The 26,954-nt window shown below is 43.8% G+C and overlaps 1 protein-coding gene and 1 pseudogene across 1 annotated transcript; one reads left to right on the forward strand and one right to left on the reverse strand.

Moving 5' to 3' along the window:
- Nucleotides 1-277: 277 nt before the first annotated feature.
- TMEM254 (transmembrane protein 254) lies at nt 278-8,854 on the reverse strand. The gene is made up of 4 exons (XM_049790755.1): nt 8,678-8,854; nt 4,780-4,883; nt 4,577-4,636; nt 278-1,005 (listed from the first exon to the last, which is right to left on the reverse strand). The coding sequence occupies exons 1-4, from the start codon at nt 8,768-8,770 to the stop codon at nt 885-887; spliced, it is 378 nt and encodes a 125-aa protein (XP_049646712.1). The 5' UTR covers nt 8,771-8,854; the 3' UTR covers nt 278-884.
- Nucleotides 8,769-14,699, forward strand: LOC126033382 (ubiquitin-fold modifier 1-like; annotated as a pseudogene).
- The last annotated feature ends 12,255 nt before the right edge of the window (nt 14,700-26,954 follow it).

Here is a 26,954-nt window from a genome sequence, read left to right on the forward strand (position 1 = left end):
TTGGGGGACCATATGGGACGCCGGGGGATCGAACCGCGGTCCGTCTCCTAGGCTAGCGCAGGTAAGGCAGGCACCTTACCTCCAGCGCCACCGCCCGGCCCCGAGAAGAGTTAAGTTTAACAGTATTATTAGCTCCTGCTTCTTAGGTGCCTACTGAGTGTGTGTACAATTGAGGTGTTATGGAACTGTCATTCTATCTTTATCTAGATAGCAAAAAAAGATGTCCTCACCAGAAGGCAGAATTAAAGGTAGATCAACCAGCCAAATTAGTATGTGGTTTATTTCTTTATTTTGTTTTGAGTCTCACCTGGTGCTTCCTCTGGGCTCTGTACTCAGAAATTACTCTGGGTGGTGCTGCGGGGATCATATGGGATGCTGGGGATTGAGCCGGCGTGGCTGCTTACAAGGTACGTGCCCTACAACTCCAGCTCCTAGTATGTGGTTTAAACCAGATGTGGGGAAAGCACCAAGATGGTTGGAAGCTCTCTGACAAATAGGTTAGTCTAAAGAACTGGGAAGCTGGGCTGGAGAGAGAGCTGGAGAGATGGGCTCTTGCCTTGCATGTGGCCGACCCCGGACGGACTGTGCTTCGATTCCTGGCAACCCAAATGGTCCACAGAGCCTGCCAGGAGAGATTTCTGAGCACAGAGCCAGGAGTAACCCCTGAGTGCTGTCGGGTGTGACCCCAAAAAATCAAAACTAATAAACAAAAAGAACTGGGAAGCTAACATAGTTCCCTATTAGTTACTCAAGCTCAACAAGAGCATATAAAAGAATAATGAATAATTAAATCTCAACTTCTAGAAAAATCAAGTCAATAAGGTGTCTCTCCGAAAGGAGAGGCTGAATGTCAAAAGTGTAGAGAAAACTTGTAGTTATCTTCTTTAAGTTCGCTTCTGGCGTTTGGGTTTGTAAGCAAGCAAGAGAGACAGAGATGCAAATCCAAAGAGGAATGTCTGGAGGAACCAGAGGAATTGAGCCCAGACACTGGTGATGCCTTTAGACCTAAAAAGAAAAGACAAGAACATTTTAAACTACTAACATTTCAAAGTCATGTTTTCCTAAGAGTATTTTGGTGGCTTGGCATGGGGCTGGGAGAGCTCAGAATGCCTAGAGCCAATTCCTAGATAATTGACCAACTGAGTCAGATGTTTACAGTTTGATATCATAAAGCTGTATATTTCATGATTCTGAGAAGTAGATAAGGTCAAAGGCATTTTATGGCTGAACCAGGGAGAGAGTGTAAAGGGCTTAGAAGCTTGTTTTGCATCTGAGTATACAGGATTCAATTTCTGGCACCACATGGGCTTGACCTGGTTCTTACTCTCCAAAGAACTCAAAAGAACAAGAAAAAACTTTGGAGGCTTCTGAGAAAGTTGTTGTTGTTGTTGTTGTTGTTGTTGTTGTTGTGTGTGTATGTTTGTGTGTGTGTGCCACACCCAGCTGTGCTCAGGACTTACTCCTGGCTCTGTTCTCAAGATGCCAGGGGGGGCCCGGAGAGATAGCACAGTGGCATTTGCCTTGCAAGCAGCCGATCCAGGACCAAAGATGGTTAGTTCGAATCCCGGTGTCCCATATGGTCCCCCGTGCCTGCCAGGAGCTATTTCTGAGCAGACAGCCTGAGCACCGCCGGGTGTGACCCAAAAACCAAAAAAAAAAATTAAAAAAATAAATTAAAAAAAAAAAAGATGCCAGGGATCAAACTTCTGTTTGTCACAAGCAAGCGAATAGTCCTACCCATTGTACTATTTCTCCAGATCTAGAAAACGAGTTTTGGAGAGAGACCTGATTGGAATGCTAGCTTGGCTCACTATTAGAGGTGACCTTGGGCAAATTACTCTCTCAGAATCAGTTTCCTAGCTGTAAAATAGAACTTACAATATTTATCTCACCAATGTTTTGGCATGATTATGAGAGAACACATGTCAAATGCTAAGTAGAAAGGCCTGATCCTAGAGGTACAATGATCACCTGTTATAATAGTAATTAATACAAAGCTGCTTAAAATAAAGTACAAAGGAAAATGACCCAAGCAAATAATTTTTTTTGCAATAAACTTACCTCTGTATTAAGTCTAATGTGGATAAATTTTGACTTAAAACAACATATAAACATGCTATAATTTTTCATAGTAATAGATTCAAGGAGAAAAATAAAAAAATTTAAATTTTTAGGGGCTGGAGAGATAGCACAGTGGTAAGGCATTTGCCTTAGATGCAGAAGGATGGTGGTTCGAATCCCGGCATCCCATATGGTCCCCAGAGCCTGCCAGGAGTGATTTCTGAGCATAGAACCAGGATTAACTCCTGAGTGCTGCCGGGTGTGACCAAAAAAAAGTAATAATAATAATCCTAATAAGCTTATAAGGAGCATTTGGCACATTTTGTTAGTCATTCTAAATATTAAATTATAGGAATCTTAGACTAGAGAGCCTTGTTCTCCTCTTATCTGATAGAGATAAGAAATATCTGATAGGGATCTAAGCATTTTAGGAAAAAAAATGATACAAAATGTTGAAGGCTTCCTTTGATCAGAAGGACATGATAACTGCACGAAAGGGCAAGGACATGGCTCTGTGGTAGAGGATTTCCAATTCAATCCCCAGCATCACACTCACACAAAAACCCAAACCAGCAAACAACCCACTGTATTGAAGATATTAGTCAGTATAACAGGGAAGAAGAATATCCATTTCTATTTTCTAGACACACACACAGAGAAAAAAAAGATCTTAAAATTATAGGAACCAGGGGCCGGGCGGTGGCGCTAAAGGTAAGGTGCCTGCCTTGCCTGCGCTAACCTTGGACGGACCGCGGTTTGATCCCCCGGTGTCCCATATGGTCCCCCAAGCCAGGAGCAACTTCTGAGCACATAGCCAGGAGTAACCCCTGAGCGTTACTGGGTGTGACCCAAAAACCAAAAAAAAAAAAAAAAAAAATTATAGGAACCAGAAAGATAGTACAATGGAGAGAGCATTTGCTTTGTAAGTTCCCAACCTGGACTTTAGCCAGAGTTTTATCCCCAGCATCCCATCTGGTCCTCCAAAGCTGTCAGGAATGACCTTTGAGCAGAGTCAGAAGTAAGCCTTCAGCACAACTTGTTGGGGCCCCAAACAACAATAAAACAAAACAAAAAATTTTTAAAAATCTACAGATGAACTCTTAAGAATTGATAAATTGGTTTAGCAAGGTCGACTGATAAAACTCTATTCAGACATTTTAGTAACAATACAAAAGGGAAATTTACTTATAATAGCATTTGAAAGTAGAAGCAGCTCAAGGTATTACAAAAATATATATAAGACCTCTTAAAATTATACTTTATCGAGCTATTACAGGTGTAAAATATAAAATAATACAGCTATAAAATAGAAATAGGTTAACTTACTTGATTTGGAAATTTGGTATTGGAAATTTTCACAAATATTCATCTTACCAGGTTAGATGACAAACTCTATATATAATTTTTTTTTGGGGGGGCCACACCCGGCGGTGCTCAGGGGTTACTCCTGGCTGTCTGCTCAGAAATAGCTCCTGGCAGGCACGGGGGACCATATGGGATATGACCATATGACCATATGGACACCGGGATTTGAACCAACCACCTTTGGTCCTGGATCGGCTGCTTGCAAGGCAAACGCCGCTGTGCTATCTCTCCGGGCCCAATTTTTTTTTTTTTTTTGGTGCAGGGGTCATATCCAACTGTGCTCAGGGCTAATTCCTGGCTTTGTGCTCAGGAATCATTCCTGGGGGGGGGGGGGCAAGTGTGGTACCAGGGATAGAACTCCCATTGGCCACATACAAGGCAAATGGTCCTACTCACCAACTATTGTTTTGGTCCCAAGCTGACAAACTCTACCAAATTCCAGGGATTATGAAGCAAATGCTACCCAGTGTTATATTCAGTGTAACAATTCAGTGTTATATTCAGTGTAAGCAGATGCCCACTGGCACACGGTGTTCAAAAGAACATGGCACATTAATGTGAGTGGAAGTGTGTGAGCACTACAGACAGGTGTGCATTCATCTTCCATCCCTGCAATAGCAGCAGAGCAAGAAAAGGGGAAGAAAGAACTAACATTTAGGGATCAAGGCCAACAACTAAATTCTATAGCAACCTGAAGGCAGTTTCCTGTACTTGTTTTTTGTTTTGTTTTGTTTTGTTTTGTTTTGTTTTTGGGTCACACCTGGCAGTGCTCAGGAGTCACTCCTGGCTCCACGCTCAGAAATCGCTCCTGGCAGGCTCAGGGGACCATATAGGAAGCTGGGATTCGAACCACCGTCCTTCTATCTGAAAGGCAAACGCCTTACCTCCATGCTATCTCTCCGGCCCCATACTTGTTTCCTTTAAGGCTATCCAGAGCATTTGAAAATAACACAAATTATTTCGATAAAATAAATAATTGAGAAGTGAAATGAATTCATTCATAAAATATTTACGGAGAATTCACTCTCTTTAGCTTAGGCTCAGCCTTAGGCTTCAACTCTACCCCGGCATCAATTATTTAAATGCCATTACTCTCAACTTCTACTTGATACTCAAAAGTAAAGCAAAAAGACCTCTAACAAACACCTACTTGCACAAGACCAAGGCATACAGGGACTCTCCCACGTGAATCATCCAGGCAAGCCAATACCTGAAAGAAAATTCAGCCAAGTTCAGGGTGATGCTTACATGCCACTGAAATGTAACCCCAAAACCTCATTGGAACAGTCCCTTCACATGAACCACGTGAATATTTAAAGGCTCTGGGGGTTCTCTGGGTGCAGCGCTCCTTACCAACCATGTAGTAGTTTGGGATGATTGTCTATCAAATACAGAGAGAAACGGCCTAGGGGTCCCAAGGTCTCATAAGGGATGCTCTCCGGCCAGAGGACGACCCACTGCAAGAGAAGCAAAGTCGAAGAACACTTATTAGGTCACTGAAATCAGTCTGTTTTGGAGAGGGGCTCTTTATCACCCTTATTCCACAAAACAATTACTTGCCAAAAAAAAACCCTAAGTAGCCTGGGCTGTTTGTCTCTAGCCCATCTTGGGAGAACAGTGGTGGGAAAACCAGCTAGATAGTAGATGCAGTGCCTAGACTGGTTTCTTCAGTTGTTGCGTGTCTTGGGATTCCACATGCTCAGAAGGATCCCACCCTTGGGTGTGCTGTGCTGGAGGTCAGAGAAGCACTGCTGAGGGGGGGGGGGTGGCACTCAGCAATGGGTCAGGGGCACAGTAAAATGGGCTCTACCACTGAGTCACATATCTCAAGGCCCGGATAGCTTACTTTTATTTCGTTTTGAAAGGGTAGAGTTTGGGCTACACTCAAATAACTCGATAAATGTTATGAAAACATTATTTTATAGACATTACAAACTTCAGGAGTTTAAGTGTCTTTATAGTTTCTTTCTTTTGCTTCTGGGGCACAACTGGTGGCACTCAGAGGTTACTCCTGAGTTCAGAAATCTGAACTTAGAAATCACTCCTGGCAAGCTCAAGGGACCATATAGGATGCTGGGGATCAGACCTGGGTCAGCTGCCTTCAAGGCAAAAGCCCTACCTACTGTGCTATCCACTCCAGGCCCAGTTTCTTTAATATAACAACTATAGCTTGGGCCAAATTTCGCATGTGTAGCACCCTTTTATCTTATTTTTTTTCTTTTTTTGGTTTTTGGGTCATACCTGGCGGTGCTCAAGGGTTTTCTCCTGGCTCTACGCTCAGAAATCGCACCTGGCTTGGGGGACCATATGGGATGCCAGGAATCTAACATGGGTCTGTCCCAAGTTGGTCTTGTGCAAGGCAAATGTTCTGCCACTGTGCTATCACCCCAGCCCCTACTCTTTTATTTATTTATTTACTTATTTACTTATTTATTTATTTATTTATTTATTTATTTTTGGTTTTTGGGCCACACCCGACGATGCTCAGGGGTTACTCCTGGCTGTCTGCTCAGAAATAGCTCCTGGCAGGCACGGGGGACCATATGGGACACCGGGATTTGAACCAACCACCTTTGGTCCTGGATCGGCTGCTTGCAAGGCAAACACCGATGTGCTATCTCTCCGGGCCCTATTTATTTTTTTTTAAAGTGGGAGCTCCAGTCTTAGCACACAGGTACGAAGAAGCCAATCCCAGACTATCTTTGCAATCTTAGCAGCTTTCTCCCAGTCACTATGTTATAATTGCTACCTGCTTGGACTGCCGAGAGTGCCCATATTTCCAGGAGTCCTGTCCCAGGAAGAGGCAGACTAGAGTAAAGAGCATCGGGCCTGTCCACCCCGCCTTCCACCTCAAAGTTTACGTTCAGTCAAGGACCACACTGCACAGGCTCAGGTGATTATTCTGAGCCATCGAGGTCAAATCAGTGCTGGTTATGCCCCTGAGCTGGACTGTCACGGCCCAAACTGCTTGCAGGTTTGTTGAACTAAAGGAGACTGACTGTCATCTGGGAAAAAGTTGGAAGATGGCACCAAGTTTTTCAAATCTGGTGATGCTGCCATTGTTGATATAGTGCCTGGTAAGCCCCTGAGGTTGGAAGCTTCTTTGACTACTCTCCTTTGGGTCATTTTGCTGTTCGTGACATGAGGCAGATCACTGCTGTGGGTGCCATCATCATAGCAGTGGACAGGAAGGCAGCTGGAACTGGCAAGGTTTCCAAGTCTGCTCCGAAAGCTAAATGAATTTTATCCCTAGTATCTGACATTTCAGTCTTCATCAGTGGTAGAATAGTCTTAGAACTTTTTGTTGGAATTGACCATTAAAAAAAATTTTTTTTTTTTTGGATTTTGGGTCACACCCGGCAGTGCTCAGGGGTTACTTCTGGTTCTATGCTCAGAAATCGCCCCTGGCAGGCTCGGGGGACCATATGGGATTTGAACCACCGACCTTCTACACGCAAGGCAAATGCCTTACCTCCATGCTATCTCTCCGCCACAGACCATTTAAATTTAATTGTAAACATCTATTGATGAGGGGTAGAAATGATAGCACAGCGGGCAGGGCCTTTGCCTTGCATGTGGACCACCTGAGTTCAATTCCTGGCATCCCGCCAAGCATGATTTCTGAGCTCAGAGTAACTCCTGAGTGCCCTAGGTGTCCCCATCAAAAAAAGACTGGTTAATGATAACAGGTATGTCAAACCTTCAGAAGGTAAGGAAAATGTGTGGACCATTTGCTTTTGTGTGTGCTCGTTTTGGCAGCACATACACTTGCTTTTGTGTGTGTGTGTGTGTTTTTAGTTTTTAAAACAGTCCCCCCCCCCTTTTTAATTTTGGTTTTTGGGTCACACCTGGCAGTGCTCAAGGGTTACTCCTGGCTTTATGCTCAGAAATCGCTCCTGGCAGGCTCAGGAGACCATATGGGATGCCGATTTTCGAACCACTGACCTTCTGCAGGAAAGGCAAACGCCCCACCTCCATGCTATCTCTTCGGCCCCAAAACAGTACCTTTTAATGAAAACAATGACCAAAAAAATCTGTCAAGGAATTTGGAGGCCCATTAAAACAAAGTTTATGGGGGGGAAAAAAGAAACACTTGCTGCAGCTGGCCCCCACCCTACCCCCTAGGACTAGTGTCCCAGGGCCATCATGCCAGGTCTTTAGTCTCCCTCCCAGACTCAGGCTCTCCTAAATGCACAGTGGCAGGACATTTCTTCAACTTGGTTCTACACAGGCCAGATAAAGTTCATCTCCACCCCAGAAAAGCACGCGGGGCCAGCGGCCACATCTAGGGCAGCTGGGGTGCATCCAAACTCTCCACAACTGGCACCTGGGCGATAGCACAGTAGATAGGGCTTTTGCTTGCCTTGCACATACATGGCGGCCTCAGGCTTGACCCTGAGCAGCCTGTATGGTCCAGAGCTCATTCTTGAACACAGAACTAGGAGTAACCCCTGAGCACCATTGGGCGTGGCCCATCAAAGAAAACCCAAAACCAAAATATCCTAACAACTTTGCCATGTTCAGATGAGGCCACATGAGCTCCGTCCTCTGGCCAGGGCGTCTTTAAATTTACTCCCAACAGAACCTGAGATGGGATGAAAAGTTGCCTGTGCTTTTGGGGCGCTCAGTCTCCATTCCACAACATACCCGTCGTGGCACAGGACAATCTCCATCCTACCATTAAAGATCTCATATGCTTATTAGTAATCGTTAATATTAAGCATTAATTAACAATATTAATTATTATTATTATTTTGGTTTTGGACCACACCTTGCTACACTCAGGGGTTACTCCTGGCTCTGGCAGACTCGAGGGACCAAGAGATGCCGGGTAGAAGGGCCCGAACGAAGACGGGGCGACCCCTCCCAGAGCATGCACGGCGCCCCGGCCCCCCGCAGAATCCCCATGTGGGTCCCCGCAGCCCTTCCCCGCACGCACGCACGCCTTACCCCGAAATAGCCCAGTGCCAGCACCGTGACCAGAGAGGACCAGGGTCTGGCTGTGCGAAAATAGGCGGCAGCCGCCCGGCCGGCCTCCGGCTGCGCCATCACCTCCTTCCAAGATCCAGGATCCTGAATCAGCAGGAGGAGAGGCGGCGGCCCCCGAATGACAGGCCAAGCTCGGGGAGCCGGTTTCGCAGGACCCAGAGCAATCCCCGCGAAGGCGCGCCCCGGCACCCGTTCCTGCAGCCCCTGGCACCGCGCCCCACCCGGCCCTGGCTGAGATCACAGCGTGGAGAGCTGCTCTCACCGTGTAGTAGCCGAAGGACACGGTGATGACCGTGCACCAGAAGAGACTGCTTCTTCGGAAATAGGCCTCATCGCCTCCCGCAGCCTCGCCCATGGCTGCGGCACTTGTCCCGCCAAGCGGAGTCTGGAAGCTGTTACCGGAGGGCCCGGGACCAGTTAGGGTGTGAGGGGCGTGTCCAGGGCGTGGCCTGGGGCTACCGGGGCGTGGCCTAGGTGCGACCTGGGCGGATCTGGGCGGGACGGGGCGTGGTCTTGTTAAACTGGGGCGTGGTCAGGGTGGGTCGGAGGCAGGGCCTAGGCGTGACCGAGGGCGTGGCTTAGGAAGGAAATTTACAAGCTAGGAACTCGTCCCCTCTAGGCCTTTTTGTCTTTAGGGTCCAGGGAACATTTTAAATTAAGAAAACAAAAGTGGGGCGGGGGAGGAAGGAGATGGGGGCATTTGGTGGTGGGAATGGTGCACTGGTGAAGGGGGTGTTCTTTTTTTTATGACTGAAACCTAACTACAATTATGTTTGGAATCAAGGTGTTTAAATCAAGGTATTATTAAAAAAAGAAAAAGAAAAAGAAGTGAGGGGCCGGAGTGTTACTGCAGGGGCTTGCTTTGCATGCCAGTTAATCAGGGTTCCATCCTCGGCATCCCTTATGGTACCCCAAGCCTGATTTGCACACACACACACACACACACACACACACACACACACACACACACACACACACACACACTCCAGCAACACCAGGGGTAACCAACTCCTGACTGAGCATTGCTGGGTGGAACTCAAAAACTAAAAAAAAAAATGTAAAAAAGAAAGAAAATTGACCTATTTATATAATGATTCGGAGATGATTGGGTTAGCAGGTCTTTTTGTTTTGTTTTGTTTGGGCACAATGCCGGACAATGCTCAGGGGTTACTCCTGGCTCCATGCTTAGAAATCTCTCCTGGCAGGCTCAGGGGACCATATGGGATGCCGGGATTCGAACCACTGACCTTCTGCATGCAAGGCAAATGCGCTACCTCCATGCTATCTCTCCAGTCCTGGTTGAGTTTTATTTTTAAAATATTTAGCTCATGTAACATAGACTACTGTTCTTATGTCACTTCTAATTCACCACTTCCTCCCTCATTCAACCTCCTCCCTCTACTACTTGGAAGCCTGCTCTGATATCAAAGTCCAAGGTGTGGTTATTTAAGATATCGATTCAGCTTCAGTTCTTTATTTACCACTTAGGTAAGATTATCTGAATTTTATCCTTCTTCTCTACTGATTTTATTTCACATGATACCCTCTAGTCCATCCTTATAAACAAGGGCAGGTGTCAATCTCTTCTTAGAGCTATGTAGTTGTGTGTGTGTGTGTGTGTGTGTGTGTGTGTGTGTGTGTGTACAACTTTTGTTTTATTCTCTTCCTTTGGGGGAAGAGAGGTTTGGGTCACACTTGGTGGTGCTCTGGGTACTCTTAGTCCTGTGCTTTTGGGTTACTTCAGTATTGCTAGGGAGACTGTAGTACCAAGGGTTGACCAAGCCACAATTAAGGGCAAGTACCTTACTCCTGTGCTCTCTCTGGTCTTACCAAATAACAATGAGTTATTTATTCATTGGTTAGTTGTTAGGTTATTTCCGGATCTTGACTTCTGTCCTGAGCACTGATTCTGCACCTATATCTCTTTGTTGGTTGGTCCCCCCACACCCGCCATACCCAGTGTTGCTCAGGGGTTATTCCTGGCTCTACACTCAAGAATTCTTCCTGGGGCCGGGCGGTGGCGCTGGAGGTAAGGTGCCTGCCTTGCCTGCGCTAGCCTAGAACGGATCGCGGTTCGATCCCCCGGCGTCCCATATGGTCCCCCAAGAAGCCAGGAGCAACTTCTGAGCGCATAGCCAGGAGTAACCCCTGAGCGTCACAGGGTGTGGCCCCCCCCCCAAAAAAAAGAATTCTTCCTGCAGGGCCAGAGTAATAGCACAGTGGTAGGGCCTTTCCTCGCACATGGCCCATCTGGGACAGACCCAGGTTTGATCCCTGGCATCCCATATGGTCCCCTGAGCCTGCCAGGAGCAATTTTTGAGCACAGAGCCAGGAGTAACCCCTGAGCACCACCTGGTGTAGCTCCAAAACAAAGCAAAACAACAACAACAACAACAACAAATTCTTCTTGCTGATGTTCAGGAAACCATATGAAATTGAAAAAAAAAAAAAAAGCTTTAGTTTCCCCTTGCCAGCAGTCCCATCTGTCCCCACTGACCTAACACCTACCCATCCTCAGGGGCTGGCTAATACTTTAAACATTCTAACTGGACCATAGAACTCTGCCCTACCCTGGGAGGATAAGATAATGGCCAAAAGGCCAAACCCAAAGGATTCAGACCAGCCAATCACACGGTAGGGTCCTTGCATTCTTTGTAACATTTTTATCACTTGATAAAAATGCAAAGAGCCTTTTAAGGCCTGAGCAAAGACTCAGTTTTCCTATAAAATCACCCACAAAATGAGCAACATTTAGTCATATACTAAATTCCTCCCCTCTTGGGGAGTTCCTTTTCCTTTTTTTTTACTTTCCAATCAACTTTTCTACATTCTAAATCTGAGCATCATTCTGGGAACCATAGAAGGCCACAAAGACCCGCTATAGGGCACACACCCTCTCAGTAATATCCCTCAGTCATCATATGCATCTTTTTGAGATATCTTGTGCTCTTGGACTAGTTTGATAAGAAGTGATTCACAGGGTAAGTCCCATTTTTTAATTTTATGAAGAATTGTGAGAGTCCGGAGTTCAAGGACTAGACCCCACAATTGGAGTAAAGCTTAAAAATTTTTTTTTATTTTTTTGTTTTTTGGGCCACACCCGTTTGATGCTCAGGCTGGCTAAGCCCTCAGAAATTGCCCCTAGTTTGGGGAGACCATATGGGATGCCGGGGGATTGAACCGCGGTCCTTCCTTGGTTAGCGCTTGCAAGGCAGACACCTTACCTCTAGCGCCACCTCGCCAGCCCCTTAAAATTTTTTTTATTCCATCAGTCACAAGCCCCATACTGACTGATCAGGGCCATCTCCCACAGAAGATGACCACACCCAAGGTTATATAGGGAGGTTCTAACTTCTGACAATCTTTAAAAATGATTGACTGGCCAGAGAGATAGCACAGCAATAGGGTGTTTGCCTTGCACGTGGCTGACCTGGGACAGACCCGGTTTTGATCTTCAGCTTCCCATATGGTCTCCCTAGCCTGCCAGGAGTGATTTCTGGATGCAGAGTCAGGAGTAACCTCTAAGCATGACCAGGTGTGCCATGCTGAACAAAATAACCCTAAAAGCTAGGAAAAAAAAAAAGATTGGCTGTTGTCTAGGGTACCTCTCTTCTGTTCTTTCCAGATAGGCTACCTGGTATGGCCAGGTAGCTTGGGGCGGTGTTAATGGAAATAGGCTTGAGAATGTCCATGTTGCTTACAACATGTGGTCTTTTCAAAATGGAGTCCCGCCATGTTCAGAATCCAGGACCCCACAGAATTTTCGTACTATCTTCCACGGAGCTTGAACCAGCCAAAAGTCCCATCAGCAGTGAAGAGAGTGAAAAGATTCATTTTTCATCATGAAATTCATTATTTCTTGCACCTCTGCATCAGCTCCAGATAAAAGAACTGGAAGCAGGGGAGTCACAAGGATTATGAAAACAAGAGAAAGGCTAGAGAGATAGCATGGAGGTAAGGCATTTGCCTTGCATGCAGAAGGACGGTAGTTCGAATCCTGACATCCCATATGGTTCCCCCCCCCTCTCCGTGCCTCCCAGGGGTGATTTCTGAGCGTAGAGCCAGGAGTAACCTCTGAGCGCTGCCAAGTGTGACCGCCTCCCTCCCACCCCCCCCAAAAAAAGAAGAGAAAAGCATGGGGTAAGGTGCTCACAGTCTCATGGGCTGAGAGCCCAGATTTTCTTTCACAACAGTATTTATTGTTTAATTGGTAAACACAGGAAGAAGGGAAAACATTATCACACAGTTGTCTGTCTATACTAATTTAACCTAGCTAGGCCTCTACAAAGGAGCCTGGAGCTGCTAATGCAAAAATCTCTGAATGTCTTCTTCTGGGAGAGGTGGCAGATAAAAGAGTGAATATAGGACCCCCACCTGTGTTCTGGAAATTATTAAATAAATGTCCCATAATCACTTTTTTAAACTCTCTTCTTTGATGACCTTTTTAGCAAAACATTTATTTCCTGAGTGTCTCTATATCCAATAAAACGGCCTATTTTTTATGTTCTTCATGGGATAGTAGCTTTATAATAGTAGATATCTCTGTCCTGCTAGTAGCACTTGAGCTTCCAGTCTTTACTGGGGTCTGGAATCTGCTGGTGGCACCTCTAGTCTACACATAACAGTGAAAATATAATGATGAAAATTAAAAGAAAAGCTGGGGCCAGATTGATAGCACACTGGACAGGTGGTTTGCAGAGCATGCTGTTAGATCAGGCCAACAGGGTTCGATCCCTGGCATATCATATGGTCCCCTGAGCCCAACAGGAGTGATTTCTGAGCGCAGGACTAGGGGTAACCCCTGAATACTGTTGTGTGTTGCCCAAAAACAAAGTAAATAAGCAAAAAATTAAAAGAAAAATGGCTAGTATTGTTTTAGTGGATTGAGACCAGCTGTATTGTCCATGTAGACACTGCCAAAAAGAACTTTTAATTTATGAGAAAAATATCTCTGAAACCTTGGCCCCCCCAAAAAAATAAACATTATTGCTGACCCATGGCTATAAAGTTTTGGCAGGTTTTCTTTTTCAGAGCTTTAACACACAGACACACATAGACACATAGACACACAGACACACACACAGACACACACACACATACACAAACACACACACAGACACACAGACACACACACAGACACACAGACACACACACAGACACACACACACATACACAAACACACACACACCAGTTAATTTTGAACGAACTACCTGATAAACAAGAATATTGGTTTTTGTTTGTTTGTTTTGACAGGCACACCTGGTGGCTCTTAGGGGTTACTCCTGGCTCAGTGCTCAGAAATTGCTCCTGCCAGGCTCAGGGGACTGTATGGGATGCCAGAGATGGAACTCGGGTTGGTCCTAGGTCTGCCGCAGACAAAGCAAATACTGTATCCGCTGTGCTTTAACTCAGGCCCCAGTATATTAGCTTTTGGTATTGATTTAACTGCAGATTTAACTTCTGTCACAGCTAGCTTGTTTCATGGTAGGATCGCCTTTAACTTAGCCTGGCCCAGAGATAAGAGTCACTTTCTGAACTTACAGGGATTTCCTTAATTAGTCAGGTCCAGAGAAAGGGCCTCCTGAAAATAAGCATTTGTTAAAGCTTTATTGAGAATCACTGTTTTATTGTTTCCTACAACAGCTCCTTAGACACTTTTTCGTGTTCTATGTAGGTGACCAGAGATCGACACTTCCACAGAGGAGTAACACTTGAAGTGAAACTTCTGAGTAAACTGATCAGTCAGAGATAGGGACTTCCTTAAAGCTATAGATTCTGAACATAATCCTTATTGACTAAGAAAAACAAGGAGGGGGGTTGTTAGCACGGGGTATCAACAAATCGGTTCCATTATATTAAAGATATCCTTTAAGATCATGCTGATGTCGAACCCTCGGCTACCTTATAAAGTACTCAGTGTCCCTGAAGGTACACCTTTCACAGCAGTCTTAAAGTTTGCAGCAGAAGAATTTAAAGTCCCTGCATAACAGCGCAATTATAACAAATGATGGAATAGAAATAAATCCTGCACAAATTGCTGGAAATGTCTTTTCTTTTCTTTTTTTTTTTTTTTTTTATCACACTCGGCAGCACTCAGGGGTTACTTTCAGAAATCGCTCCTGGCAAGCTCGGGGGACCTTATGGGATGCCGGGATTCGAGCCACAGTCCTTCTGCATGCAAGACAAATGCCCTACTTCCATGCTATCTCTCTGGTCCCCTGGAAATGCTTTTTCTAAAGCATGGTTCAGAACTGCAAATCATTCCTAGAGATGGAAGTTGTTAATATCTGCTACTTGGAACATGAGATTGCCTTTCAGAATAAAAAATGATGCTATGGTAAAATGAAAACCAATCATTGGAATCCTATGGAAACACCAGTGGTTGATGAAATAATGAAAGGTGACTGTCTCTCTTGCTCACTCTCCTCACATGAAAAGGGAGTAAATGCTTTTGCATAAAGAGTGCCCTCACCACAGATAAGTCTCTTTGCTACCTCACAACAAACACAGATAGTTCATTTGGGATAAATGGATAATCCACTGTGTTTTACAACTATAGACTACTTCTAATAATTATTTTGGAGAAAATTTGAAAAATTAAAGAAACTGGAGTATCTAAGGTAAAGAATGTAAAAGGATTACGTATCCTATGGCAGTTTTTATGTGTGACTTGTAGACTGACAGAGTTGAATTCTTTTTTTTTTTTTTGGTTTTTGGGTCACACCCGGTGGTGCTCAGGGGCCACGCCTGGCTGTCTGCTCAGAAATAGCTCCTGGCAGGCACAGGGGACCATATGGGACACCGGGATTCGAACCAACCACCTTTGGTCCTGGATGGGCTGCTTGCAAGGCAAACGCCGCTGTGCTATCTCTCCGGGCCCAGAGTTGAATTCTTAATTATGTATACTTTTAATAAAGGATATTAGACAGACATATGAATACTTGATGGACTAAAATTTCTTATTGTGGGGCCGAAGTGATGGCGCAGTAGGTAGAGTGTTTGCCTTGCACATGGCTGACCCAGGGCCGACCAGCTGTGGTTCGATCCCCCGGCATCCCATAAGGTCCCCCAAGCCAGGAGCAATTTCTGAGCGTATAGCCAGGAGTAACCCTTGAGTGTTAACTGGGTGTAGCACAAAACAAATGAACAAACAAAAAGTTTCTTACTCAGATTTCATACATTCATCCATTTTTTGATTCAGTATCAAAAACCAAAATAGAATTTTTGATCTGTCAAATCAATAACCCTCAGCAAAAGATATTAACTGTGATTTTACATTTCTCCAGTACTTGTAATGATAAGAATGATAAATAATGTAGAATTGCTGCTGAGCAATCCATTCCTTTGTCAATCTTGTTTAATCATACTTTTGAAAAGAGGAATCCTAAAACAAAATTACCTTTCTGAGGCTATTTCTAAATAGCATTTAAGTAAAGAACCAGTGTTTAAAAATAATCTGAAGTTCACAATAAAGCATAAGGCAATACTAATTATTATATTTACGAAGACTTAATTAAGGAAATATTTAACATTAGTTACAAATTGTATTAGAAATACAGGGATGAGGGGCCAGAGAGATAGTATGAAGGTAAGGCATTTGCCTTTCATGCAGGAGGTCATCGGTTCGAATCCCGGCGTCCCATATGGTCCCACGTGCCTGATAACCCCTGAGCACTTTTGGGTGTGACCCAAAAACCACACACACACACACAAAAAGAAATACAGGGATAAGGGGCCAGGAAGGTGGCGCTAGAGGTAAGGTGTTTGCCTTGCAAGTGCTAGCATAGGATGAACGGCAGTTCGATCCCCGGCGTCCCATATGGTCCCCCCAAGCCAGGAGTGATTTCTGAGTGCATAGCCAGGAGTAACCCCTGAGCATCAAACGGGTGTGGCCCCCCCAAAAAAAAGAAATACAGGGATGAAATTAAGGGGGACACAATAATTGTTATGCTTACTCTATATATACTTTGTACACTCTGTACACTTTGATTCAATGTTTAAAAATGTAGTAAAAAATAAACTGGGGGGGGGATGGGGCCGGGCGGTGGCGCTAAAGGTAAGATGCCTGCCTTGCCTGCGCTAGCCTTAGACGGACCGTGGTTCGATCCCCTGGTGTCCCATATGGTCCCCCAAGCCAGGAGCAACTTCTGAGCACATAGCCAGGAGTAACCCCTGTGCATTACCGGGTGTGGCCCAAAAACCAAAAAAAAAAAAAAAAAAAACAAACCCAAAAAAACCCCTAAAAACAAAAAAATAAACTGGGAATAAAAAGATGATAAATAGTTGCAGATGTTCATAGTAATGAGTTAATATATTTTCAAATGCCAGTTCATATCACAAAAACAATAAAGGTTGTATCAGTTATATAGAATAGTATTTCTCAAACCTGGATGATTATCAGTATAATTTAGGGAATTAAAGACAGGTATTTCTAGAAATGACCCTTAATATTTGTCTTACTAAATATATAATGGTATATGTAAACTGTTTACAAAAAGCATTTCCAGTTTGTATCTATTTGGGAATAAATAGAGTAAACTTCTTTACTTTGTAGATGAACAAAACAATATTAGAGGGGCCTGCGAGGTGGCGCTAGAGGTAAGGTGTCTGCCTTGCAAGCGCTAGCCAAGGAAGGACCACAGTTTGATCCCCCGGCATCCCATATGGTCCCCCAAAGCCAGGGGCAATTTCTGAGTGCTTAGCCAAGAGTAACCTCTGAGCATCAAACGGGTGTGGCCCGAAAAACCAAAAACCAAACCAAAACAAAAAACAATATTAGAAACAGTAACAAGGGCCTGGAGAGATAGCACAGTGGCGTTTGCCTTGCAAGCAGCCGATCCAGGACCAAAGGTGGTTGGTTCAAATCCTGGTGTCCCATATGGTCCCCCGTGCCTGCCAGGAGCTATTTCTGAGCAGACAGCCAGGAGTAACCCCTGAGCACCGACGGGTGTGGCCCAAAAACCAAAAAAAAAAAAAAAAAAAAAAAAAAAAAAAAACAGTAACAAGAGGGGCCAGAGAGATAGCATGGAGGTACAGATTTTGCCTTGCATGCAGAAGGATGGTGGTTCGAATTCCAGCATCCTATATGGTCCCCTGGGCCTGCCAGGAGTGATTTCTGAGCCTAGAGCCAGGAGTAACCTCTGAGCACTGCTGGGTGTGACCCAAAATCAAAAAAAAAAAAAAAAGAAAGAAAGAAAGAAAGAAAGAAAGAGAGAAAAGAAAGAAAGAAAGAAAGAGAGAGAGAGAAAAGAAAGAAAGAAAGAAAAGAAAGAAAGAAAGAAAGAAAGAAAGAAAGAAAGAAAAGAAAGAAAGAAAGAAAGAAAGAAAGAAAGAAAGAAAGAAAGAAAGAAAGAAAGAAAGAAAGAAAGAAAGAAAGAAAGAAAGAAAGAAAGAAAGAAAAGAAACAGTAACAAGAATATATTCCAAAATCTTGGAAAGTGTACTACTAGAAAAACGCATACAAAGATTTTTTGTTTTTGTTTTTTTTGTTTTTGGGCCACACCACACCCGGTGACACTCAAGGGTTACTCTTGGCTCTGCGCTCAGAAATGGCTCCTGGCAAGCTCCCATATGGGATGCTGGGAATCAAACCACCATCTATCCTGGGTTTGCCACATACAAGGTAAACACCCTACCACTGTGATATTGTATTGGGGGGCCATATGGGAAGCTGGGGATCAAACCAAGCTCCTTCCTGGGTCAACTGCATGCAAGGCAAACGCCTTACCACTGCACCATAGTCTGGTCCTGTTTCATTATATATTTTGAGAGTTCCACAAAACTGAGTAAATTCTAATCTCATTTTACATGAGTTTGGTTTGTAGGTATTTTACTTTTCCCTAGAAGAGCCAAGGCTTGTTGTAGATCTGTTATTAGAGTAATAATTTTAACATCAAATTATTGTTTACAGTGTCATATCAAACTAGCATTTTTGTACCAATTCGCAACAAAACAAACAGTTTGGATATCCTGGTAAGTTTCGGCAATAGTAGCAGTGGCAGGTAAGACTATTAGCCTCCTGATTTATAAAATGAATATTAATAGAAAGCTCATAGTATTTTACTTTTTATTTTTGGTATCTTCAAATTTCCACAATGTACATTGAGTGAGTGTCCTGCCATGCCCTGTCATGCCTGGGCCGACCAGGCAACCATAAGAGTGTTGTTCACACATCTCTCTGACTCGCCTATTCCCTTTCCTTCCCCTGGATTTAACATTGTCACTACCACTGCTTTTCCTAAATCTCTAGAGATGACTCAATCGGCCTGCTATTGTTGGTGAGTATAATTTATTTGGAGTTAAACAAATCAGGGCCAATTGTGGGTTAGTGTTCCACCAACCCAAGGCCATAGGTTAAAAAGTCCCACAAGAAGGTCAATTGTGGGTTAGAGTCCTACTGACCCAAGTTTGTGGGTTAATGTCCCACAAGAAGGGGGACTCTGATGTCATTAGGTCTTGTCAGGTCTCCTCTGGAGATTCTGAATGTAATCGAGATTGCCAAAGATGGGTTGGCCAGAGGCATCCATGGTAATCTCTGAATGTGGTTTGGTTTTCCCAACACTAGGGCAAATTTTTATTATGTTTTGAGCCTGTGGTTGAGTCTTGTGTCACTCTTTGATGTATAATTTAATCTGCAGGCCTGGTACCAGAAAAGCTCCTTCTCTTTTCCCTTAGAAACATCCAGGAGCAGCTGGGTTGCTCAATCAACTGACAGGGCTCAATTTGCCCTGGAGACATCTTGTCTCTCTTGACCAACCTCAGCTGCCCTTTTTGGTGGGGAGTAGAGGAACATCAATATATCTGTTGGACATATGTATATATGTATGGTGGCCATCCCTTTTACTTGTTGTAAATTCATCTGTCTGTCTATGTGGAATGCTGGAATTGTTAAAGTCAGGTTGAAATGAGAAGTAGACATCATTAGACCTGATCAAGGTGCATTATCACCAAACAATGTGTCAGTCTTGCTTCATTTGTGTTTGTTATTTTTTGTTGTTGTTAGGATTTTTGGGGGGGAGGAGGTCATACCCGGTGGTGATCAGGGGTTACTTCTGGCTCTATGCTTATAAATCACTCCTGACAGGCTCGGGGGACCATATGGGATGCTGGAAATCGAACTAGGATCTATCCAGGGTTGGCTGTATGCAAGGCAAAAGCCCTACTACTGTGTTATTGCTCCAGCCACATGAGTTTGTTATTCTGATTTGTCACCTGTCTCTGCTCTCCTGCCACCAGTGGCAGTCGGCTGGAGACCAGCAGAAGAGAAGTTAGATATGAATGAGATCAGCACAAAGGGATTTGGCTGGTAGAAATAGCTAATAAGACATTGTGCATCAGGAAAATTTGGAAACATGGGCCTGAAGGTATTAAAATCATCTGGAGAAGAGACTAAGGAGACTTTGAGAAAGAATGTCCAAAGTCTCTTTTAGCATCCCTCTTTCTCTGCCCCAAAACTCCTCAACCTAGAACATTTATTCACTCTTTGTTAAGGAATCAGCTATAAATAACAGACTATTAGAAGAGGAAAAAAATGTAGCCATCTTAAAAATCAAGCCAAGTGCGTTACATAGAGCAGCTTAGTGGTTTCTAAAGTTCAGAATCGCTTCTGTCATCTGAGCAAGGAAACTAGTCTTTCTGGAATTTTTGGGGGGAATGGGAAATCACATCCAGCAGTGCCCAGTAGTTACTCCTGGCTATGTGCTTAGAAACCAATCCTGGTGGGCTTGGGGGACCATAAGAGATGCCAGGGGTTGAATTCAGGTTGACTACTTGCAAGGCAAATGCCCTACCAGGATCTCTCCCAACCTTTGAGAGAGATGGGTTTCTTACCAGGAACCTGGTACAGAAAATAAAAGGCCATCTCCAGCTCATTATGCTGACCTGATCTTTGCATCTTTACACTGGCCAAGCCTGGGTAACCCTAATATGGCAAGAATGTATTAATGTTTTATTGATGTAGACCACCTACTCTGTCCTTGACCAATCCCCAGGAATTCTCATTAAAATAATGGGGTATTTAAAATAATACCCCAAATGGAGAGTTCTCCAGTCTTGCTGTGTTTATGCAAAGAAACAAACCAAGTTTATTAAACCATCTGGCAAGATTTAAAGTAAAGATGAAGAGTAAAACTATTTTCTGTAAGTGACTAAATCAAATGTATTCTAGTGGGCTTAACTTAAAATTACCCCTTGGGTAGCCCATACTGATTGTAGTGGACTGGTCACGAAGGAAATTAAAACTGTACATGCTTTCACTAGTCTGACCAGGATAGTGGAAGCCAGATCTTTACCAGGGAGAATTTAGGCTGAACAAGACAGTAGAAGTAATTCAGAGCTGTGCTTTATTTGCTACTACTGAACCTAGTGGAAATCCTAGGCTTCCTTTCCTGGCACCATCTGTCTAGCCTTAGGTAGCTTTTCCGTAGAAGGACTGGCAATGTGACCTCACACAGGTGCCTAAATGCTCAGGGAATATGTACAGTGCTATTGCTTTGGTTTCTGTTGCTTTAACTTCTGTGTCACCATCCCAGAGAGAGTGTCTATACTGTTCTGTCCTCTCAAGGATAGAGAGGATCATTTGCTGCTCCAAGGCCTGATCATTTTAAATGGCATTCCTCTGTCTAATTTATCTGATCTTTTTCAGATGTTGACAACTTTAAACCCAAACCTGTCAACTTCCTGGACTCCCCATTAAAAACTAAGGTGGCATGAGAGTTCATCCTTTTTGCAAGTAGAGTCTACAGTCATTTTGCCAGCCTGAAGAAGTTACAGAGGATGGACCTTTGCCCACACTCCCCTTAATGAAATGACTTTTAGGGTGGTGAAATTTCTAAGGAAAATGTGGAACAGGAAGGTAGGCAAGAAAGCTGTCAGGGGAGTTAGGACAACAGAGGTCACAGGACCTAGAATGGAGCACAGATGGGGTTGACACCCCCACTGGACTGGTTCATTCCCTGTAATTCTAGCCACCCTCAGGTTGGAAATATTGGGTCCTGTATCTACTTGGCCCTGAAGGAAAGAGCCATCCTGGTCAGTGATGCAGAAACCCAGCACTGGACATTCAGGAGGAAATATTGTAGTCATCCTGACTGACCATACCACTGATGAGGCAGTAAGAACTTATGACCTCTAAACTTTGTACTCAGTGATATGAATATTACTTATTGTTATTGTTGTTGTCCTTTTCTGCTTGTTTCTTACAATACTAGTACTAGTTGTAAAACTGAAAATGGCAGGAAAAGGCTGGGTTTAGGATACATTATATTGGTCAGTTAGGACTTTTTTTTTTTCCAGTTAGGACTTTTTAATATGGCTTGGATTTTGTAACTGCAGAGTATAGGTTGTCCTTAGACACCAAAAGTTGTCTGTCCCCTTGACTGGAAGAGCATGCAGAAAAAGGACTATGATTATGTGATTCTGCTGAAAATTCTGGGGTGGTCAGGAGCAGCTTAGCCCAGTTGAGAAAACAACTTTAGGTCTGAGAAGAAGTGGGACATGAATAGGTTTGAATCAGCATAGCAAGTAATATGTGTAGGGGTCCTTTGTCCACTGTCACAAGACTAGTAAGTCATGTAAGTCATGATGACTAGTCTTGGGACAGTGGACAAAGGACCCCTACACTTATTACTTGCTATGTTGATTTTCTGGCCCATTCAGCATTAATCAATTAGTTGCCTGTGTCCTCCAGAATAGATAATGTTAAATTGATGACAGCAGAATAATATCCTAGACCATGCTGACGTTTGTGTGGCAGAAATGTCAGTCTGATGACCTCATTTAGTTAAAAAAAAATGGGAGGAATGAGAGACAACACAATCCTGCAAAAATAGCAACTAGCCTTGAACAGAGATATTCCTGGCTGGATAGCCTAACTTAGAGCCCACCATAAACTAAACTGCCAAAGTAGAAGATGAATGTCACAAGCTTGTCAGTATGTTCTAACAGCCACATTTCACTTCTGAAGATCTGTTTTGCTTCAGACAAGGTTGGATGTGGACTTTTCTTTCCCAGACTGTGTAAGAAAGAGTATATAATGTGTGTATGAAGGAAACTCAGGGCTCTCATAGTCTCTTTGGCTCAGGGATCTTTTTTTTTTTTTTTTTTTTTTTTTTGGTTTTTGGGCCACACCCGGCAGTGCTCAGGGGTACTCCTGGTTGTCTGCTCAGAAATAGCTCCTGGCAGGCACGGGGGACCATATGGGACACCGGGATTCGAACCAACCACCTTTGGTCCTGGATCGGCTGCTTGCAAGGCAAACGCCGCTGTGCTATCTCTCCGGGCCCGGCTCAGGGATCTTTGGCTCTAAGTCAAACAAACTTTCTTTACTTTAATCATTTCTGTTTCCTGAGAGTTTGTGGCAAGCAATATGAAAATGTGTTTCACTCTTAGTAAAATAAGTCAGATTAATTTCTTCAGTAGGTTTAAGATCACAAGTCCACAAATCTGGCCAGAAGGTATTTGTTAATCAATTTAGGACATTTAAAGTAAACCCTTATAATAAAGACTGTAATGCTAAATTTCCTTTTGTAGTGTTAATGAGGCTTGAGGCCAAATCTGACCTGCAAATTTGAAATAATGTCTTCTTTGGTTTTACTGATAGTGAATCCAAAAGTATTATTATTTTGAGGTACATTCATTTTTCTTGATAATTTTTCTGGGCCTCAAGGGTCCCATGGATTGGGCATTAAAGTTGTTTTATTAATGAATGCTACAGGTGATATATTCCACTACCTGCATTAGCTCACCTGCATAACTATAACTTACCAACATGGTGTTCAAAAAAGACATACATAGCTAGAAACATAGATAGAAACATGATGGTTGGTGTTTTATTGGTACTTATTTGTATGAATATTTTATCTGCCTCCTCCTGGGCAAATTATTTGTCCCTGTGAGCAGTGATACTGGATGAGGCCTTTTCAATCACTTTTTTTTTTTTTTTTGGATCTAGAGGAACAGATTAGGTGTCTTTTCCTATAAAAACACAAGCATACTCTCTCCCCCCAACTTTTACCCATCTTTTATAAAATTTCCCCCCTCCCCTTTGTAATTCGTAAACCAAATATCCTGATTAATCTGAATTTTATCACTAGCTGGTATTTTTCAACCACATGCATTTCAAAAATGTTCAAAATTAATTTATGTTGTTGCCTGGGACTCCTGCTCTCTGCCTTTTTGCATTTGTAATTGAGCTTTTAGTGAAGATTTAGATCTTTCTACAATAGATTGAACTCTATATTATAGGGATGCTAGTAGAGTGTTTAATAAGCCGTTGTTGAAAAAAATGTGTTTTTTTTTTTTTTTTTGGCCATACCCAGCAGTGCTCAGGGGTTACTCCTGGCTATCTGCTCAGAAATAGCTCCTGGCAGGCACGGGGGACCATATGGGACACCAGGATTCGAACCAACCACCTTTGGTCCTGGATCAGCTGCTTGCAAGGCAAACGCCGCTGTGCTATCTCTCCAGGCCTGAAAAAAATGTTTTAAGTTTTTGAGACACATATGAGTTTGTTTGTGGGCCTGGAGAGATAGCACAGCGGCGTTTGCCTTGCAAGCAGCTGATCCAGGACCAAAGGTGGTTGGTTCGAATCCCGGTGTCCCATATGGTCCCCCGTGCCTACCAGGAGCTATTTCTGAGCAGACAGCCAGGAGTAACCCCTGAGCACCGCCGGGTGTGGCCCAAAAACCAAAAAAAAAAAAACAAACAAACAAAAACATATGAGTTTGTTGGTGCCATTCTCATATCCTTTGTTAAGGAGAATTAGCACATATATGCATAATAATTACTGTAACACGATGATTTTATAAATGCTTTTAGTCCTATAGGGTACAATTTCTTCCATGAAATTGTATAATACTATATTTTGCTCTGTTAGGGTCTAGAGTCAAAGGACAAGACACCCACAATTGATTAAATCTTTTTTTTTTTTGGTTTTTGGGCCACACCCAGTAACGCTCAGGGGTTACTCCTGGCTTTGTGCTCAGAAGTTGCTCCTGGCTTGGGGGACCATATGGGACACCGGGGGATCGAACCGCGGTCCGTCCAAGGCTAGCGCAGGCAAGGCAGGCACCTTACCTTTAGCGCCACCGCCCGGCCCCAATTGATTAAATCTTAACAAAACTTTATTCCATTAGTTACAACTGACTTAATTCCATCAGCTACAACAGCCCCCATATTGACTAATCAAGCTGTCTGTCTCCCAGAGAAGATGACCACACCCAAGGTCATGAATGAGATTATATAGGAAGGGGATATAGTTCTAGTTTCTTACAATCTTTAAAATTATTGGCTGTTGTCTAGGGTCCCTTCCTACTCTTCCCTTGTGCCCTTTCCAGATAGGCTATCTAGCTTGGGGTGTTGTTAATGGAAATTTAGGCTTAAGAAAGAAAAGCCTAACATGTGATCCTTTACAAAATGGCATCCCCTCCTCGTTCAGAACCCAGGGATTCACATTCCCTCCTCTTCTTATGGACCCAAATTAAATCCTTACCTCTCCTTGAGATTCCTTGTCCCCTTCCCTGCTTATGGGCACTTACTGAGACCTTAACACAAGCATCTTTTTTTTTTTTTATTTAAACACCTTGATTACATACATAATTGTGTTTGGGTTTCAGTCATGTAAAGAACACCATCCATCACTAGTGCAACATTCCCATTACCAATGTCCCAAATCTCCCTCCTCCGCACTCAACCCCGGCCTGTACTCTAGACAGGCTTTCTATTTCCCTCATACATTCTCATTATTAGGATAGTTCACAATGTACGTAGTTATTTTTCTAACTAAACTCATCCCTGTTTGTGGTGAGCTTTATGAGGTGAGCTGTAACTTCCAGCCCTTCTCTCTTTTGTGTCTGAAAATTATTATTGCAAGAATGTCTTTCATTTTTCTTAAAACCCATAGATGAGTGAGACCATTCTGCGTTTTTCTCTCTTTCTCTGACTTATTTCACTCAGCATAATAGATTCCATGTACATCCATGTATAGGAAAATTTTATGACTTCATCTCTCCTGACAGCTGCATAATATTCCATTGTGTATATGTACCACAGTTTCTTCAGCCTTTCATCTGTTGAAGGGCATCTTGGTTGTTTCCAGAGTCTTGCTATAGTAAATAGTGCTGCAATGAATATAGGTGTAAGGAAGGGATTTTTGTATTGTATTTTTGTGTTCCTAGGTAACACAAGCATCTTGACTGCACCTATGTGTGCCTGAATAAAAGTGAGTGAGGAAATTAATTATGCAAGAGCCTACTAAGAGCATCACAAAAAGAATAAACAGTGGCCTAGCTAGGGTAGTTATCCAGGGTGATTGAGTGAAATGCTGTTCATACAGGGAGCCAAAATCTTTCTGGTTCCTGTAAAATGGTCTTTACCTGCTGCAACATCCCTCAGATGATTCATATCTGTTCCCCTTGGGCCATATATAGTCCATCTTGTTTTAAAAACCTTAAGTCCAGGGGCTAGAGCGAAAGCACAGCAGTAGGGTGTTTGCCTTTTATGTGGTTGACCTAGGACGGACCGTGGTTCCATCCCCAGCATCCCATAAGGTCCCCCAAGGGGCCAGAGAGATAGCACAGAGGGAGGGTGTTTGCCTTGCATCCAGAAGGACGAAGGTTCGAATCCCAGCATCCCAGATGGTTTCCCACCCCCCAGCCTGCCAGGATCCATTTCTGAGCACAGAGCCAGGAGTAACCCCTGAGTGCTGCTGGGTGTGACCCCAAAACCAAAACCAAAACCGAAAACAACCAAAACCAAAACCATATGGTTCCCCAAGTCAGGACTATTTTCTGAGCATATAGTCAGGAGTAACCCTTGAGTGTCACTGGTTTGTGGCCCCCCCACAAAACAAATAAATAAACCAACCTTAGGTCCAAACTCCTTCTGTTCTGCAGGGCCACTTCTTCCTTAACTACTTCCTACTTCCTACTAGGAAGTAAGTCTTTTTTTTTTTTTTTGGTTTTTGGGCCACACCCGGTGACGCTCAGGGGTTACTCCTGGCTATGCGCTCAGAAGTCGCTCCTGGCTTGGGGGACCATATGGGACGCCGGGGGATCGAACCGCGGTCCGTCTCCTAGGCTAGCGCAGGTAAGGCTGGCACCTTACCTCGAGCGCCACCGCCCGGCCCAGGAAGTAAGTCTTGATGCTTTCTCTTAAAGGCCCTACTGATATTTGGGCCTAAACTTCTCTTGGGAGTGTAAAAGCACTCCCAAAACTCTACCTGAGATTTCCAGTCATAACCTCAAGGTCTGGCTCCCTTTGTGCTGCCAGATGGCTTCTCTAACACATTCCTATACCCTGCAGTGGAAGCTCACCTCTCCCCCACATTTTGGGGAGACACGTCTGGACACGCATAAAATGAAAATGCTATCAGGGCAACTTCCCTATCCTGGGACCTGCACCCTTGGGTTGGTATCTATTTTTTTTTAACACTTACATCTCAGTATCAGGAGATAAACCTCAAACAAATCTCATAAGTCAAAGTTTAGGGGAGGGATACCTGGAGTGACAGTTTGATCCACAATCACACATACCCTCCCCCA

This window comes from Suncus etruscus, chromosome 17 (assembly GCF_024139225.1).
Source record: "Suncus etruscus isolate mSunEtr1 chromosome 17, mSunEtr1.pri.cur, whole genome shotgun sequence".
NCBI lineage: Eukaryota > Metazoa > Chordata > Mammalia > Eulipotyphla > Soricidae > Suncus > Suncus etruscus.